The following is an 18,877-nucleotide window of genomic DNA, read 5'->3' as shown; positions in this document are numbered from 1 at the left end:
ACACAAGCTAGTTCACTAACCACCATCATATTGTTTACTGTTCTAGCAGTACGACAGAGTCAGGATACCAGGAGCCGGCTGCGCACACTAAAGACCTTACATCATGTGACACACAAGCTAGTTCACTAACCACCATCATATTGTTTACTGTTCTAGCAGTACGACAGAGTCAGGATACTAGGAGCCGGCTGCGCACACTAAAGACCTTACATCATGTGACACACAAGCTAGTTCACTAAACCACCATCATATTGTTTACTGTTCTAGTAGTACGACAGAGTCAGGATACTAGGAGCCGGCTGCGCACACTAAAGACCTTACATCATGTGACACACAAGCTAGTTCATTAAACCACCATCATATTGTTTACTGTTCTAGCAGTACGACAGAGTCAGGATACTAGGAGCCGGCTGCGCACATTAAAGACCTTACATCATGTGACACACAAGCTAGTTCACTAACCACCATCATATTGTTTACTGTTCTAGCAGTACGACAGAGTCAGGATACCAGGAGCCGGCTGCGCACACTAAAGACCGAGTAATGGATGCTCCACGTTAACTTTAGTTCCTCAACCACGACTCCCAAACGCAATTACGAGCACCCTCGGCATCTGTGAGAAGTAGGCAGTGTGTGTGTGTGTGTGTGTGTGTGTGTGTGTGTGTGTGTGCGTGCGCATGTGGCGTGGAGGGAGAGTTGTGAAAAGACCCGGGACATTTATTTAATCATGTAATATCTGAGGAATTGGAACGAGACATACACTTTGTACCATTATAAATTTGCAGCACTTTAGCGGGAAGATGAGGGATTTGGCTTCACAGCAAAAGAAAATAGAGGGAGGAAGTACCTGGATGTGTGTGTGTGTGTGTAATGCATCGCTCTAAGTATCTGTGAGTGTGTGTTGTTCGGCATAGAGCAACAGCCTGCTGTCACATATAGTATCTCTATGCATCTGTAGGACAGTGAACAATGCACTGTTGTGAGCGAGACTCTGGGCAGACACACAGAGGCACACACACACACACACACACACAATAACAATTCTCCACTAATTTACACATGAATACAAAGACACACACAACTGCATTTATTTTCAGCAAACTTAACATGAGTAAATATTTGTATGAACATAACAAGATTCAGTAACTGACACATAATCTGAACAAGTTCCACAAAAATGTGACTAACATAAATGGAATAATGTGTCCCTGAACAAAGAGGGGGTCAAAATCAAAAGTAACAGTCAGTATCTGGTGTGGCCACCAGCTGCATTAAGTACTGCAGTGCATCTCCTCCTAATAGACTGCACCAGATTTGCCAGTTCTTGCTGTGAGATGTTACCCCACTCTTCCACCAAGGAACCTGCAAGTTCCCAGACATTTCTGGGGGGAATGGCCCTAGCCCTCACCCTCCAATCCAACAGGTCCTAGACATGCTCAATGGGATTGAGATCCGGGCTCTTCGCTGGTCTAGGAAATCACGCACAGAACGAGCAGTACAGTATGGCTGGTGGCATTGTCATGCTGGAGGGTCATGTCAGGATGAGCCTGCAGGAAGTGTACCACATGAGAGAGGAGGATGTCTTCCCTGTAAAGCACAGCGTTGAGATTGCCTGCAATGACAACAAGCTCAGTCCGATGATGCTGTGACATACCCCTCCAGACCATGATGGACCCTCCACCTCCAAATCGATCACGTTCCAGAGTACAGGCCTCGGTGTAACGATCGTTCCTTCAATGATAAACGGGAATCCTACCATCACCCCTGGTAAGACAAACCGCGACTTGTCTGCGAAGAGCACTTTTTGCCATTCCTGTCTGGTCCAGCGACGGTGGGTTTGTGCCCATAGGTGAATTTGTTGCCGGTGATGTCTGGTGAGGACCTGCCTTACAAAAGGCCTACAAGCCCTCAGTCCAGCCTATCTCAGCCTATTGTGGACAATCTAAGCAGTGATTGAGGGACTGTGCATTCCTGGTGTAATTCGGGCAGTTGTTGTTGCCATCCTGTACCTGTCCCACAGGAGTGATGCTCGGATGTACCGATGCTGTGCAGGTGTTGTTACACGTGGTCTGCCAATGCGAGGACGATCAGCTGTCCGTCCCATCTACCTGTAGCACTGTCTTAGGCATCTCACAGTACGGACATTGCAATTTATTGGCCTGGCCACATCTGCAGTCCTCATGCCTCCTTGCAGCATGCCTAAGGCACGTTCACGCAGATGAGCTGGGACACTGGGCATCTTTCTTTGGTGTTTTTCAGAGTCAGTAGAAAGGCCTCTTTAGTGTCCTAAGTTTTCATAACTGTGACCTTAATTGCCTACCGCCTGTAAGCTGTTAGTGTCTTAACGACCGTTCCACAGGTGCATGTTCTTTAATTGTTTACGGTTCACTGAACAAGCATGGGAAACAGAGTTTAAAACCTTTACAATGAAGATCTGTGAAGTTATTTGGATTTTTACAAATTATCTTTGAAAGACAGGGTCCTGAAAAAGGGCCGTTTATTTTTTTGCTGAGTTTACACACACACACACACACACACACACACACACACACACACACACACACACACGCACACACACACGCACACACACACACACACCTCCCCCCCTAAAAAACAATCTCTCAAACCCAGTGTAATACAATTATAGAATTGATTACTACCTTGACCTGCAGTGCCCAACAAAACAATATCAGGAGAAAATAACAAGCTAAGTCTAATAACTTCTCATTTGTATTGAGCTGAAACAGCAGCAAACACAGTCAGATATACATTCACTCAATAAAATCCTGCAGTGTACCGTGTGGGTCATTTCAAATCCCCCTGTGCCAATGGAAATGAGAAACACACACACGCGCACACACACAGAGACACAGAAAGAGAAAGGTGCACTAGCACACACGCACACACAGTGTTGGGTCAGGGGGACAGCGGTAGCTGAGAGCCAGGTGTGACCTGCCTGCCCAGGTGCTCAGGAAAACCGCTGTTAACAGCCACGATTGATGATCTAATCAAACTGTCACCGCGGCGATCGGTGGCGGGAAGGGCAGAGTGGGGGGGGGGGGGGGCCCTCTGGGTGGGGAGAATATCCAGGAGGCCTGTGCATGCTTACCGTTAGCCCAAATTGAGAGTGACAGTCTCAATAGTGAGAAGGCTTTTTTCCCCCTAAGTAATGGAGGAAACAACTCCAGAGGCCTTCCGGAGGATGTCACATAATCAAGGAGACCCTCTCGTTCTTTTTTTCTCTCTCGAACCATTTCGGCTCGGGGTTTTTTTGAATTCGGAAAACAAAACTTGGGGAGATGATTTGATACTCGGGCCGAACAAACCACCCGCTGTACGCCGCAAAGTTGATTATGACATGTCTATTCTTGGACCTCCTTAACCCACACGCTATGCTCTCTCTCTCAGCCCTACACACGCACACACACGCGCACACGCACAACACACACACACACACAGTATTGAGCCCACTATACACACACATGCACACCCGGCAACGCAAACCTGACCAACGAGCTGAATCAATCTGCCCACCATGCACCGTACAGTAAGTGAAGAGTCACACGCATGATGAAAACTGTGTTAGAGATCTTATCCACTGTCTCTCACTATGGTTAACCAGCTTGAACACAGGTACCACATGCTCATATGTATCTCCTATGTGCCCGTGTGGGCGGACCGGCACGAAAAAATATAAACATCTTAGTACATCAATACAACATCAGGAAGTGATGATAAATCCATTAACGCGCTAACAAACGAGGAAAACGTCCAAAGTTGGAGAAACTTGTCATAACTGATATTGGCAGCCGCGACGGGTTCGTGCGCCGGTATCTGTTTCGGCGCTAATCACCTTCTCCAGGATATGTCCACGGCTCCTCCGTTCAGCTCGCATTAGTTTAATCGCTGCTTAGCTAATTCATTGATTCATTGGTTCATTAGTGAGGCCTGGCAACATCCATTCCTTGTGACAGTGACAGTCTGATGTTTCAATTGAGAAAGGCAGAAAGAAGTAGCCCACATGGAGTTGCAGGGAGTCGCGGTAAGGGTACTCTGACCTCTCGTCAATTAGCCACACAATGCTAGCTCTTCCACTTGTGCTCTTGTCATAAATTAGACGGCGGCTGAGCTGAGCGCATTCTCTTCTCTCGTGGTTTCTGCTAACGCTAGTTGATGACATCATTCCTAGACTGAAAGTTAGAGGCTTGGGAGATGGATTGGGAGGTCTGGCAGAGAGTAGCTAGTCTACTGGTCTGTCCAAATGTCTATACTAGGGGAAAGGGGGATACCTAGTCAGTTGAACAACTGAATGCATTCAACCCGAAATGTTTAATCGATGTGTATGTCACCGGCGCCCGGGGAGCAGTTGTTGTGGGGGTTAACTGCCTTGCTCAAGGGCAGAACGGCAGATTTTTCCGCCTTGTCGGCTCAGGGATTCAAAACAGCGACCTTTGTGTTACTGGCCCAACGCTCTACATTGCTTCATACTAAGTGCTAGTGTGGATATTGGAACAACGATATTGGAACAAGACCCATATTCATAAAGTCTCTCAGATAATGAGTGCTGATCTAGGATCATGCTATTGCTATATTATGCTATATTACATTACAACTAGTTTAGACCTAGACTAAACTGCTGCTGGTCGTTAGGCCGACTGGTCTGTCTGACTGATAACAACATTCAGATGATTACATCACTGGAAGATTTGTTGCATATGAGGAACTCAGGTTTTCAGAACGCAGCCGTGTACACAGTGGTGGAAGAAGTACCTAATTGTCATACTTGAGTAAAAGTAAAGATACCTTAATAGAAAATGACTCAAGTAAAAGTGAAAGTCACCCAGTAAAATCTTACTTGAGTAAAAGTTTTTAAAAGTATTTGGTTTTAAATATACTTAAGTATCAACGCTAAATGTAATTGCTAAAATATACTTAAGTGTCAAAAGTAATTCCTTATATCAAAAGTAATTCCTTATATTAAGCAAACCGGACAGCATGATTTTCTTGTTTTTAAAATTTACGGACTGCCATGGGAACACTCAGACATAATTTACAAACAAAGCTTTTGTGTAAAGTGAGTCCGCCAGATCAGATGCAGTACGGATGACCAGGGATTTTCTCTTTAAGTGCGGGAATTAGACCACTTTCCTGTCCTGCTAAGAATTCAATAAAAACATTTTTTCAAAACAAGTACTTCTGGGTGTCAGGGAAAATATGGAGTAAAAAGTACATTATTTTCTTCAGGAATGTAGTAAAAGTAATCAAAAATATAAATAGTAAAGTCAAGTACAGACACCAACAAAAACTACTTAAGTAGTACTTTAAAGTATTTTTTACTTATGTACTTTACACCACGCGTGTACACACGCACAAACACTCACGTCGCCAGCCTGCACCATATGCCCATGACAAGTGCATAAAACCATTCTCCAGCGATGGCACAGGCCAACCCATAAAAACGTAATGCACCTAATTTTCCAGTAATCAAACTTTTATAGACTGCAATGGCTTTTAGACTAACACATTTCTAATTAGCGTTTAATTTCAATGGCAATATTAACGCGATCCCTCATTCGGCGCCGACCGTTCATCCCTCATGAAATATTGAGTAGGGTAAACAGAGGCCGTGTCCACTGGCGCCTGTTCAAAGAAACACACAGCAACACAAAAAGGTGAGCGATGGGCCACTACGCCCTCTCTACTACACACCAGCCACAGGAGACTGACTCAGGGAAACCCGTTTACCACAGTGGCAGTGACTGTTGCTGCAGTTCAAAGCCTTTAAAATGCACAAACACATATCTGCATTGTGCACTCAGCCCCTATGGTCGTAATATAGGATATGGTTGTGTTCATTAGGGCACCCAATGGAAAATGTAAGCTTTTGTATTGGACAAGTCCAGGTAGTCCCTCCCTGTTTCAGTCTTCTTTCCTCCGTTTGGTGCCTAATGAACATGGCCCTGTGACTGTCATATCATACTTGTTCTGGGTGCCAAGCCATTGTCTGTGTACAGTAAGCAGTGATTGCCTAACCATGACACCATTACTCTTGGGTGGTAACAATTCAATTCAGAGCTGATACTGAAAGGTAAGGGAGACAGGGAGAAACAGGAGGAGATGGATTCATTCTTAAAAATTAAGAGGATGGATTTAATCCAAAGAATTAAGGGCAACAATATTTCTCTCTTAACCTCGTCCTCTCTCCACAGCACCGTTCTAGAGAGTAAACACACACACACACTCTAATGTAATTTGACCCCTGTGAGTATGGCAGGGCTTTGGACTCTGTGTGGTCCACATTGCCACCGTGCTGCTACCCTGCAGGACTCTTCCGCCCCCTCTGCCCCTGTCCAGCCTGCCCCGTCCCAGTCCACAGCGACCGGGCAATATGGCCACACCGCACGGCATACTGGGAAGCGGCTGTGAGCCCAGAACCTGGTGCTGCCAAGCCAGATGCCCGCTCTGCCACCCTCGGCCTCTGGCACAGACAAGCTGCCTGTACCTGAGCAGCACTGCAGTAGAGTGTGGTTGTGAACACACCACATACATGTCTGTGTTGAACCATCATGCAGTATTAATACCTAATGTCAGCTAGGCTAACTCATTATTTGTTTCCTCTCTCCTTGGTGATGTGTGTACTGTATGTGATATTGGCTTGGCTACTAGGGCTGACCCCAAAGATTTGAAGAATTAGGATTTGATCGGTTCGACTCTGGTTCTAATCACATTTAGCTGATTTGAGTAGGGGAGAAAGGGAGAAAGGGAGAGTGGGGTAAGCTGAGCCATTTTTTACATTCCGCATCATTCTGTCAAGGGAAATATAGTATTCTTTCTAAGAAAGATATCGACATGTACCGTAATTGCTGGACTATGAGTCGCTACTTTATTCCCACGCTTTGAACCTCGCGGTTTATACAATGACGCGGCTAATTTATGGATTTTTCCCGCTTTCACAAGATTCATGCCGCCAAAAAACTGAGCACTGTCACATAATGTAAGTTGAGCCACGGGACAGGGTAAATTAAGCCGCCTACAAATTTCTGTACTGAATAAAATATGACCTCTTTTTAAACCCATGCCTACGTTATTTCCCAACCACAATTCAACACAATCACTTTTCTGTCTTTAATTCATTTTAAGCATCTATTAAAACAGGCTTGGCGCCTAAAAAAATACACTTTGTTACCTCATATCCCAGTGATAATTCCTTGCATTACACCTGGGAAGAAAACGCTTCAATTTGCTCAATTTGCCATTGGTTCAACCGTTGGCTCAATTTACCACATGGACTTTGGCTCAACTTACCCCAAGCTAAACATTTTGACTATATTAGCCCACTCAGCTACAAGAACACACTTTCATGCTAGGTTTAGGACCTCATTTTGAAGCTTTTAGAGACTCCCAACTGATGTATAGAACCATCTTAAAATGATCTACTTTGGTTTAGACATAAGCATCATGGAACCTCTAACAACAATAAATCCATTTGACATGGTGAAAATCTGTTTTTTTTGGACCTAACTTGCTTACCACTTTTCCCATGTGGTTTCTTCCTTCACAGAGTCCATGAAATGATGACATCTGCCTAAATCTAGATGATGATTCATTTTGTGTATGGCTTCCTAGAAACAAGGGCGGCTCAACGTACCCCTTTGGCTTAACTTACCCCACTGTCCCCTGTTTTATCATGGAGCAGGAGCCACGGGCGCAAGTCTATCAACATACCAGAGTGCCAAGAAAGCCCCCAAATGTGTCTGCTGCAGAGGGACAGGACAAAGCCATAAGAGATTTGATCAGTCATAGTGTTGTTGTTTTTTTTTTTTTTTTTTTACATATTTGCAGAATCGTTGAATATTAGTTTCTAAATGACAAAAAATTGTGATTTGGGGATCGCCTTATTGGCTAAATACAGTAAGTGGACATGAATGAACATACCCAGCAAAAGTAATGGTTGTTCTATGTCGTGGTCAATTTTTATTTTTCCAATGTTACTGCCCCACATTGATAGTTCTTATGAAAACCTTTTCACCAACTTTATCAGTTAAATAAATAGGACTCACTTGGCTGTCAACACGCCCATTTAATGAGTGAGGAGTGTATTAGTTCAAACGCTTTATTATTATAAATGGGAAAATGGGGGGTAGTTTTACAATTGCCTAAAAAAACATGGGTACCTTAGACTGGTCAGTCATCTTTGAACACTTTGTTTTTAAATTGCTCAAAATTACGTTCAATTAAGGCGAGGTCACTGCCGTCAATCACAACAGCAAAACTCTGCCTCGTTCAATTGTTGGTTTAGGTGCATTTACATCTTTCAAACCAGCAACACACAAGCCTCTCTCACTCAGAGACTCAAACACACACACACACACGACACAGATACATGTCACACACACACACGACACAGATACATGTCACACACACACATGACACAGATACATGTCACACACACACACACACGCACGCACGCACACGACACAGATACATGTCACACACACACGCACGCACGCGCACACACACACACACAAACATTTCTGTATACCTGCAACAACATCTACTAAACAATTGTATGTGACCAATACAATTTGATTTGACACACACGTAGACCTAGGCCTACTCCACCAAGCTATTGAATTGTAGGTATATATATTCATTATTGTTTCATTTATCTCACAAATTTCACTCTGTCAAATTGAAGGGATAGTTCACCCAAATGATACAATGACTTATTGGTTTCCTTACCCTGTAAGCAGCCTAAGGGGAAGGTAAGAAAACACACCATGCCTTGGTTTTGTATCTCTGGCCACTGTCTTCAAACACTAATGTTGTAGCATTTGTGGCCCAAAACCAAAGCAAGTCACTATACCTGATATTAGCATTTCTCGCACTTCAGCGAGCTACACACATTTTCTTAAGACACTTTTGATGATGATTTGGACATGAAACACGTCTTGCATCAGCTCGGATCCACAAATGCTACACAAAAGTTAGCAAAAACATATAAAATGACAATTGCACAGAACCCTACGCATCAAACCTTGGTTTAGTATTTTCATAAATAGCCCAGAGCTTATTCAATCTCTTCTCAGGGACCTGCAACCATCTCATGTAATTGATATATTACCTGGCGGTGGTCTACCTCTTGGTCTTCCTCAAGAACAAGTGGCGTGTAATTGATATAGTCCAGACCTGCACTCCAAACAGCAAACGGTGCCAACACATTTGTAGTCACACGCTTGATGTAATCATTGCATGCTAGGAATATAGGACCAAATACTACACTTTTGACTACTTCAATAGACATATACGACTTTTGGTCCCCTAAAATAGGGGGACTACGTACAGAAAGTGCTGTAAATTCTAAACGGACCCGATATGGAAGAAAATACCCCTCAAATTAAAGCTGACAGTCTGCACTTTAACCTCATAGTCATTGTATCATTTCACATCCAAAGTGCTGGAGTACAGAGCCAAAACAACAAGAAAAATGTGTTACTGTTCCAATACTTTTGGAGCTCACTGTACATTTGACTACCGAAAGGACAAATACACAAAGAAATGGTTCATTGACCACAAAAATCAACATTTTGGCATTTTGTTTGAATTGAAGAGGCGAGTCCATAAGAGCAGATGAGGATATCAAGGATTTGGAAATATTATGTATGGGGGAATGGTCTGAGATCCCTCCCAACGTGGTCTCCAATCTCATAAAACATTATCCTCGCAAGGGGAGGGTGGCGGAGTAAACCGGGGTGCCAGGTATTTTGACCCCTTTCTTTAAAAAAAAATATATATATATTTGTACTAGTTAAACTATATTTCCAAAATATGATAATTTTCCCACAAAATGTTGTGTAATATATATAGGTAACTGCCAAAATGTAGGAAACACTAAGATAATGTACCTTAATAGGGGGTTGCGCCGCCACCACGAGCCAGAACAGCTTCAATGTACCTTGGCATAGATTCTACAAGGGTCTGAACTCTATTGGAGGGATGCGACAGAATTCTTCTGCAAGAAACTCCATCATTTGTTGAAGCTGGTGGAAAACTGTCTCAGGCACCGCTCCAGTATCTACCATAAGTGTTCAATTGGGTTTGAAATTTAGTGACACACACACACACACACACACACACACACACACACACACACACACACACACAGATCTCTTCTAGGTTTGGAAGCCAAAATAATGGGCAACTGGGCATTTTGATACATGCTTAATTAACTCAGGAACCACACCTGTGCGGAAGTACCTGCTCTCAATATACTTCGTAACCCTCATTTACTCAAGTGTTTCTTCTATTTTGGCAGTTACCTGTAGCTCAGTGTTTGTATTCTTTATTTGATGCAGTCTTTTTTGCTCTTCTTCATCAAGGGTGCCAATAAATCTAGACCTGACTGTATATCCACACATAGACAGACCTCCAAACTACCCACAGTGCCATGCAGTGAAGAATAGTGGTGAATGAAACCGGGACCCAGATGTGTCATATTAGAACAGGCCAGAACTCCTCCCTCTCTCTCTCTCTCCCTCCCTCCCTCTCCCTCCCTCTCTCTGAACCTGTCATGGAGGCTGGAGTTTGTCATCTTACCTCCGGATCCTGTGCCCATCCCAGCCCAGCCCATTTCTCCCCCCCCCCCCACCCAAAATAACCTGTTTTTCCAGAGCCCAGACAAACCAAGCTAACTGGAGCTGGGCACTACGACTAGTCAGGTCTCTCCCCTCGTCCTCCTCCCCTCCCTTCTCTTCTCTTCCTTTGACTAACAGATCTCCCCAGTGTTCTAAAAATACCAGGTGAATAGGGCCGTGGAGATGGTGATGAAACAGCCTCTCTGACACTGTCCTGCTGCAATCCATCTCTCCCCTGCCTCCCCTGCCTGCCAGCCAGCATATGTTTGCAATTGGCTCCCCCACTCCCTCCAGCCCCCGGTCCCTCTACCTCCCTCCCTCTCCCCTTATCCCCTCTCGCCTGGTCCCCAGTTACCACTCCAGTCCCCTCTCCCCTCCTCCCCCCTTCTCCAGTCCCCAGCTACCCCTCGAGTCTCCAAGTCTGGGCTTTTCAAACTGGTGCAGTTATCAATCATTGGGCCAGCACTGTCAAGAGCTGGCTAAAACCACTGCCACTATACACTCTCCACATTCTCCCTTTTCTCTTTTTCTCTCTTCATGTCAGTCTGTCTCCATCACCTCTCCCCCCCTTCTCCCTCTCCCTCTCTCTCCTCACTTACACTCACCCAAATTTGTTCCACTTAATAAGCCCTCCCCAATGACCTTGTGCTAATTAAGCACTGCTGCGTTGGAAATATGATGGTTAATTAATGATGAGATAAATTCTGTCTCCAGGACTGTCAGAAAAATGATGACACCGTGTTTTACAGGTTTAAATAGAACAAACCTCATGGCCTCTCGCTGTGTGTGTGTGTGTTTAAGAGAGAGAGAGAGAAGCAGTAGAAAATAATGGTACAACGCCGATGTCTGTATGCATACATGCACTTGGCTCGCTCACGTACACATGCGTACAATACGTTTGTGTGTGTATGTGTGTGTGTGATGTAATGGTATTGTATGGCACTGCGGTATGTTTTATGGGGCAGCAGGGTGACTATAGTTAGTTTTGGCAGAGACACACTCTGAGGTAAACGCTATCAGGTAACACAAGCTCCACAAGGCCACTCCATTCATGCCTGTCGCTGGTGTGTGTGTGTGTGTGTGTGTTCGCGTTTGTGCACATGCGCGTGCTCTCTCCGACCTTTGCTGTAATGTCACCCTCTAATACCGAGCCAAGGACACAGAGGTCTTTCATTCAGACACAATACACCTACAAACCCCACTGTGATTTCACTCACATTACCAACCAGCATCCTCAAACTACGAAACAAAAAAAGCCAAATGAACAAAATATGTGGCAATTCATCTTGAGTAGCATTCAGGGCGGTAGGTAGACTAGTGGTTAGAGCGTTGGGCCAGTAACCGAAAGGTTGCTAGATCGAATCCCCGAGCTGACAAGGTAAAAATATGTCGTTCTGCCCCTGAACAAGGCAGTTAACCCAGTGTTCCCCAGTAGGCCGTCATTTTAAATAAGAATTTGTTCTTAACTGACTTGCCGGGTTAAATAAAGGCACAAATGAAAAAATATATGGTACAAACATTCCTGTCCTGGACAGTTTAGTTTGTCATGTGCTGTATTACGAGAATAAAGCAGACAAGTGAAATAGTTGTGGGATATGAGAATTTCTCTCCCAACGAGCAGCTGCCAGTCTGAATCCAGATAATAATGAGTGTGTATTTACAGGGGAGCATATGATGCGCCTACTTTACTAATATCTCAAGCCCCTTATCATATCTAATACGACATCCAATACCAAAAGTCTCAATTTGAAAGGCGGTTTTCAGATGTAACACAACAACAAAAAATGCAAGAAGACTGGTTTCTCTTAGTGGGTCCGTTTGACAGATTGAGGGGTGTTTAACGTCTCATTCTCGCATGCCATGGAGACTTCGCAACTTTGTCTTCATCACACACACACACATACACACACAACGCGGGCCGCGTCGCTGACAGACAGACAGGGGCGCACTGGGAAAGTTTTACACACAACATCACGGAGAGAGATGGAGACATCACATCTTCCCAATCATACAGAGAGAGGGAGGAGAGGAGAGAGAGGGAGGAGGGGAACAGATTGACAAAGAGGGTGTGATAGAAATACTGAGAGGGGGGGGGGGGGGGGGGCAAAGGGGGGCGGGACAGAGAGAGAGCGAGAGAGGGAGAGCGAGCGAGAGAGAGAGAAATGCAGAGAGACGGAGAGTGGTAAAGGTAGTCAGTCCTACCTCTCTTTGGGCTGGCCCAGTCCATGTTTCCCCAACAGGTGAGTGCTCAGGTGCTTCTTCATCACAAAGGCCCACCTGGTCAGAGAGAGAACACAGGGGGGCAAAGGGTTAACAAAGAGGGCCTCTTTACCACAGTCAATGAACAGGGCTCCGGGCAGCCGAGCGGAAATGGAGGAAAACTCGCCTCCCTGCGGACCTGGCATCCTTTCACTCCCTCCTCTCTACATTTTCCTCTTCTGTCTCTGCTGCTAAAGCCACTTTCTACCACTCTAAATTCCAAGCATCTGCCTCTAACCCTAGGAAGCTCTTTGCCACCTTCTCCTCCCTCCTGAATCCTCCTCCCCCCCCCTCCTCCCTCTCTGCAGATGACTTCGTCAACCATTTTGAAAAGAAGGTCGACGACATCCGATCCTCGTTTGCTAAGTCAAACGACACCGCTGGTTCTGCTCACACTGCCCTACCCTGTGCTCTGACCTCTTTCTCCCCTCTCTCTCCAGATGAAATCTCGCGTCTTGTGACGGCCGGCCGCCCAACAACCTGCCCGCTTGACCCTATCCCTCCTCTCTTCTCCAGACCATTTCCGGAGACCTTCTCCCTTACCTCACCTCGCTCATCAACTCATCCCTGACCGCTGGCTACGTCCCTTCCGTCTTCAAGAGAGCGAGAGTTGCACCCCTTCTGAAAAACCTACACTCGATCCCTCCGATGTCAACAACTACAGACCAGTATCCCTTCTTTCTTTTCTCTCCAAAACTCTTGAACGTGCCGTCCTTGGCCAGCTCTCCCGCTATCTCTCTCAGAATGACCTTCTTGATCCAAATCAGTCAGGTTTCAAGACTAGTCATTCAACTGAGACTGCTCTTCTCTGTATCACGGAGGCGCTCCGCACTGCTAAAGCTAACTCTCTCTCCTCTGCTCTCATCCTTCTAGACCTATCGGCTGCCTTCGATACTGTGAACCATCAGATCCTCCTCTCCACCCTCTCCGAGTTGGGCATCTCCGGCGTGGCCCACGCTTGGATTGCGTCCTACCTGACAGGTCGCTCCTACCAGGTGGCGTGGCGAGAATCTGTCTCCTCACCACGCGCTCTCACCACTGGCGTCCCCCAAATCAAATCAAATCAAATTTTATTTGTCACATACACATGGTTAGCAGATGTTAATGCGAGTGTAGCGAAATGCTTGTGCTTCTAGTTCCGACAATGCAGTGATAACCAACAAGTAATCTAACTAACAATTCCAAAACTACTGTCTTATACACAGTGTAAGGGGATAAGGAATATGTACATAAGGATATATGAATGAGTGATGGTACAGAGCAGCATACAGTAGATGGTATCGAGTACAGTATATACATATGAGATGAGTATGTAGACAAAGTAAACAAAGTGGCATAGTTAAAGTGGCTAGTGACATAAGAATGCAGTCGATGATCTAGAATACAGTATATACATATGCATATGAGATGAATAATGTAGGGTAAGTAACATTATATAAGGTAGCATTGTTTAAAGTGGCTAGTGATATATTTACATCATTTCCCATCAATTCCCATTATTAAAGTGGCTGGAGTTGGGTCAGTGTCAATGACAGTGTGTTGGCAGCAGCCACTCAATGTTAGTGGTGGCTGTTTAACAGTCTGATGGCCTTGAGATAGAAGCTGTTTTTCAGTCTCTCGGTCCCAGCTTTGATGCACCTGTACTGACCTCGCCTTCTGGATGATAGCGGGGTGAACAGTCAGTGGTTCGGGTGGTTGATGTCCTTGATGATCTTTATGGCCTTCCTGTAACATCGGGTGGTGTAGGTGTCCTGGAGGGCAGGTAGTTTGCCCCCGGTGATGCGTTGTGCAGACCTCACTACCCTCTGGAGAGCCTTACGGTTGAGGGCGGAGCAGTTGCCGTACCAGGCGGTGATACAGCCCGCCAGGATGCTCTCGATTGTGCATCTGTAGAAGTTTGTGAGTGCTTTTGGTGACAAGCCGAATTTCTTCAGCCTCCTGAGGTTGAAGAGGCGCTGCTGCGCCTTCTTCACGACGCTGTCAGTGTGAGTGGACCAATTCAGTTTGTCTGTGATGTGTATGCCGAGGAACTTAAAACTTGCTACCCTCTCCACTACTGATCCATCGATGTGGATAGGGGGTGTTCCCTCTGCTGTTTCCTGAAGTCCACAATCATCTCCTTAGTTTTGTTGACGTTGAGTGTGAGGTTATTTTCCTGACACCACACTCAGAGGGCCCTCACCTCCTCCCTGTAGGCCGTCTCGCGTTGTTGGTAATCAAGCCTACCACTGTTGTGTCGTCCGCAAACTTGATGATTGAGTTGGAGGCGTGCATGGCCACGCAGTCGTGGGTGAACAGGGAGTACAGGAGAGGGCTCAGAACGCACCCTTGTGGGGCCCCCGTGTTGAGGATCAGCGGGGAGGAGATGTTGTTGCCTACCCTCACCACCTGTGGGCGGCCCGTCAGGAAGTCCAATACCCAGTTGCACAGGGCGGGGTCGAGACCCAGGGTCTCGAGCTTGATGACGAGCTTGGAGGGTACTATGGTATTGAATGCCGAGCTGTAGTCGATGAACAGCATTCTCACATAGGTATTCCTCTTGTCCAGGTGGGTTAGGGCAGTGTGCAGTGTGGTTGAGATTGCATCGTCTGTGGACCTATTTGGGCGGTAAGCAAATTGGAGTGGGTCTAGGGTGTCAGGTAGGGTGGAGGTGATATGGTCCTTGACTAGTCTCTCAAAGCACTTCATGATGACGGAAGTCGTTTAGCTCAGTTACCTTAGCTTTCTTGGGAACAGGAACAATGGTGGCCCTCTTGAAGCATGTGGGAACAGCAGACTGGTATAGGGATTGATTGAATATGTCCGTAAACACACCGGCCAGCTGGTCTGCGCATGCTCTGAGGGCGCGGCTGGGGATGCCGTCTGGGCCTGCAGCCTTGCGAGGGTTAACACGTTTAAATGTCTTACTCACCTCGGCTGCAGTGAAGGAGAGACCGCATGTTTTCGTTGCAGGCCGTGTCAGTGGCACTGTATTGTCCTCAAAGCGGGCAAAAAAGTTATTTAGTCTGCCTGGGAGCAAGACATCCTGGTCCGTGACTGGGCTGGGTTTCTTCTTGTAGTCCGTGATTGACTGTAGACCCTGCCACATGCCTCTTGTGTCTGAGCCATTGAATTGAGATTCCACTTTGTCTCTGTACTGACGCTTAGCTTGTTTAATAGCCTTGCGGAGGGAATAGCTGCATTGTTTATATTCGGACATATTACCAGACACCTTGCCCTGATTAAAAGCAGTGGTTCGCGCTTTCAGTTTCACACGAATGCTGCCATCAATCCACGGTTTCTGGTTTGGGAATGTTTTTATCGTTGCTATGGGAAGGACATAGCAACGGGGGCAAGGGCTCTGTTCTAGGCCCTCTCCTATTCTCGCTATACACCAAGTCACTTGGCTCTGTCATAACCTCACATGGTCTCTCCTATCATTGCTATGCAGACGACACACAATTAATCTTCTCCTTTCCCCCTTCTGACGACCAGGTGGCGAATCGCATCTCTGCATGTCTGGCAGACATATCAGTGTGGATGACGGATCACCACCTCAAGCTGAACCTCGGCAAGACGGAGCTGCTCTTCCTCCCGGGGAAGGACTGCCCGTTCCATGATCTCGCCATCACGGTTGACAACTCCATTGTGTCCTCCTCCCAGAGCGCTAAGAACCTTGGCGTGATCCTGGACAACACCCTGTCGTTCTCAAATAACATCAAGGCGGTGGCCCGTTCCTGTAGGTTCATGCTCTACAACATCCGCAGAGTACGACCCTGCCTCACACAGGAAGCGGCGCAGGTCCTAATCCAGGCACTTGTCATCTCCCGTCTGGATTACTGCAACTCGCTGTTGGCTGGGCTCCCTGCCTGTGCCATTAAACCCCTACAACTCATCCAGAACGCCGCAGCCCGTCTGGTGTTCAACCTTCCCAAGTTCTCTCACGTCACCCCGCTCCTCCGCTCTCTCCACTGGCTTCCAGTTGAAGCTCTTATCCGCTACAAGACCATGGTGCTTGCCTACGGAGCTGTGAGGGGAACGGCACCTCAGTACCTCCAGGCTCTGATCAGGCCCTACACCCAAACAAGGGCACTGCGTTCATCCACCTCTGGCCTGCTCGCCTCCCTACCACTGAGGAAGTACAGTTCCCGCTCAGCCCAGTCAAAACTGTTCGCTGCTCTGGCCCCCCAATGGTGGAACAAACTCCCTCACGACGCCAGGACAGCGGAGTCAATCACCACCTTCCGGAGACACCTGAAACCCCACCTCTTTAAGGAATACCTAGGATAGGATAAAGTAATCCTTCTCACCCCCCTTAAAAGATTTAGATGCACTATTGTAAAGTGGCTGTTCCACTGGATGTCATAAGGTGAACGCACCAATTTGTAAGTCGCTCTGGATAAGAGCGTCTGCTAAATGACTTAAATGTAATGTAAATGAAAGGGTTAACGGGGGGGGGGGCAGACAGAGATGACTTTTTACAATAACTAGTCACGATTAGGGTTGCAAAACTTTCAATAAATTCCCTGCCTTTCCAGAAATCCTGGTTGGAGGATTAACTAAGGTTAACTAAGGCAATGGGTTTCACCCGTGTTCCTAAGGCCACACTGTGTTCCTAAGGCCACACTGTGTTCCTAAGGCCACACTGTGTTCCTAAGGCCACACTGTGTTCCTAAGGCCACACTGTGTTCCTAAGGCCACACTGTGTTCCTAAAGCCACACTGTGTTCCTAAAGCCACACTGTGTTCCTAAGGCCACACTGTGTTCCTAAGGCCACACTGTGTTCCTAAGGCCACACTGTGTTCCTAAGGCCACACTGTGTTCCTAAGGCCACACTGTGTTCCTAAGGCCACACTGTGTTCCTAAGGCCACACTGTGTTCCTAAGGCCACACTGTGTTCCTAAAGCCACACTGTGTTCCTAAGGCCACACTGTGTTCCTGTGTTCCTAAGGCCACACTGTGTTCCTAAGGCCACACTGTGTTCCTAAAGCCACACTGTGTTCCTAAGGCCACACTGTGTTCCTAAGGCCACACTGTGTTCCTAAGGCCACACTGTGTTCCTAAGGCCACACTGTGTTCCTAAGGCCACACTGTGTTCCTAAAGCCACACTGTGTTCCTAAGGCCACACAAAAAAAAAATGTTTTAAAACACTTCACAGAGGAAAAAGAAAATGTTTTCCTATTGGTCTGGTAGTAACTCCCAGTTTTCCTCCGTTGAGTGCCTACTGCACATGGCCTTGGATATCCTGTCATTACAGAGGTTCAAAATCAAAGAGAAGTGTGTCAACAATGACCCGGACTCATACACCCTCAAGTGCAAACTCACACAGACAGAAACGCACAGGAAATATTTGAGACACCATTTCAAGACAATGTCCTGACCGTGTTCAAAGCCCTAAGTTTGTTCCATTCCCTAAACAGTTTGTGATGCCCTAATGGCGGGATGACAAGCCTAACGAGTCAGGGATCAGCCCTGTTTCTCTAGCGTGTCATCCTCTGGCCATTTAATTCACCAGTAATCACATCCTATTACGGTGTGTCCTGCTGACAGACAACGACCACATCTAAGACGACATGACAGAGGAACACGAAATAAATAAAGAGAGAGAGAGAGAGAGAGAGAGAGAGAGAGAGAGAGAGAGAGAGAAAGAATCTTATCTCTCTCTCTATCTCTGTTACTCTCTCTCTTATCTCTCTCTCTTTCTCTGTTACTCTCTCTCTTATCTCTCTCTCTAATCTCTCTCTCTCTATCTCTGTTACTCTCTCTCTATCTCTGTTACTATCTCTCTATCTCTGTTACTCTCTCTCTATCTCTGTTACTCACTCTCCTATCTCTCTCTCTATCTCTGTTACTCTCTCTCCTATCTCTCTCTCTATCTCTGTTACTCTCTCTCCTATCTCTCTCTCTATCTCTGTTACTCTCTCTATTTCTCTGTTACTCTCTCTCTTATCTCTCTCTATCTCTGTTACTCTCTCTCTTATCTCTCTCTCTATCTCTCTTATCT

At 46.2% G+C, this 18,877-nt stretch overlaps 1 protein-coding gene across 2 annotated transcripts in view; it reads right to left on the bottom strand.

Annotated features, from left to right (window-relative positions):
• Positions 1–18,877, bottom strand: part of znf407 (zinc finger protein 407) — a 214,053-nt gene that overhangs the window by 121,600 nt on the left and 73,576 nt on the right. For both annotated transcript variants that reach the window (XM_065000139.1, XM_065000140.1), the window contains exon 4: positions 12,837–12,911. In XM_065000139.1, the coding sequence (XP_064856211.1) occupies positions 12,837–12,911 (75 nt within the window). The remainder of the gene's footprint in view (positions 1–12,836; positions 12,912–18,877) is intronic.

Source organism: Oncorhynchus nerka, linkage group LG14 (genome assembly GCF_034236695.1).
Source record: "Oncorhynchus nerka isolate Pitt River linkage group LG14, Oner_Uvic_2.0, whole genome shotgun sequence".
NCBI lineage: Eukaryota > Metazoa > Chordata > Actinopteri > Salmoniformes > Salmonidae > Oncorhynchus > Oncorhynchus nerka.
Note: the sequence above shows the minus strand (reverse complement) of the source record. Positions and strands in the feature narration are given on the sequence as shown.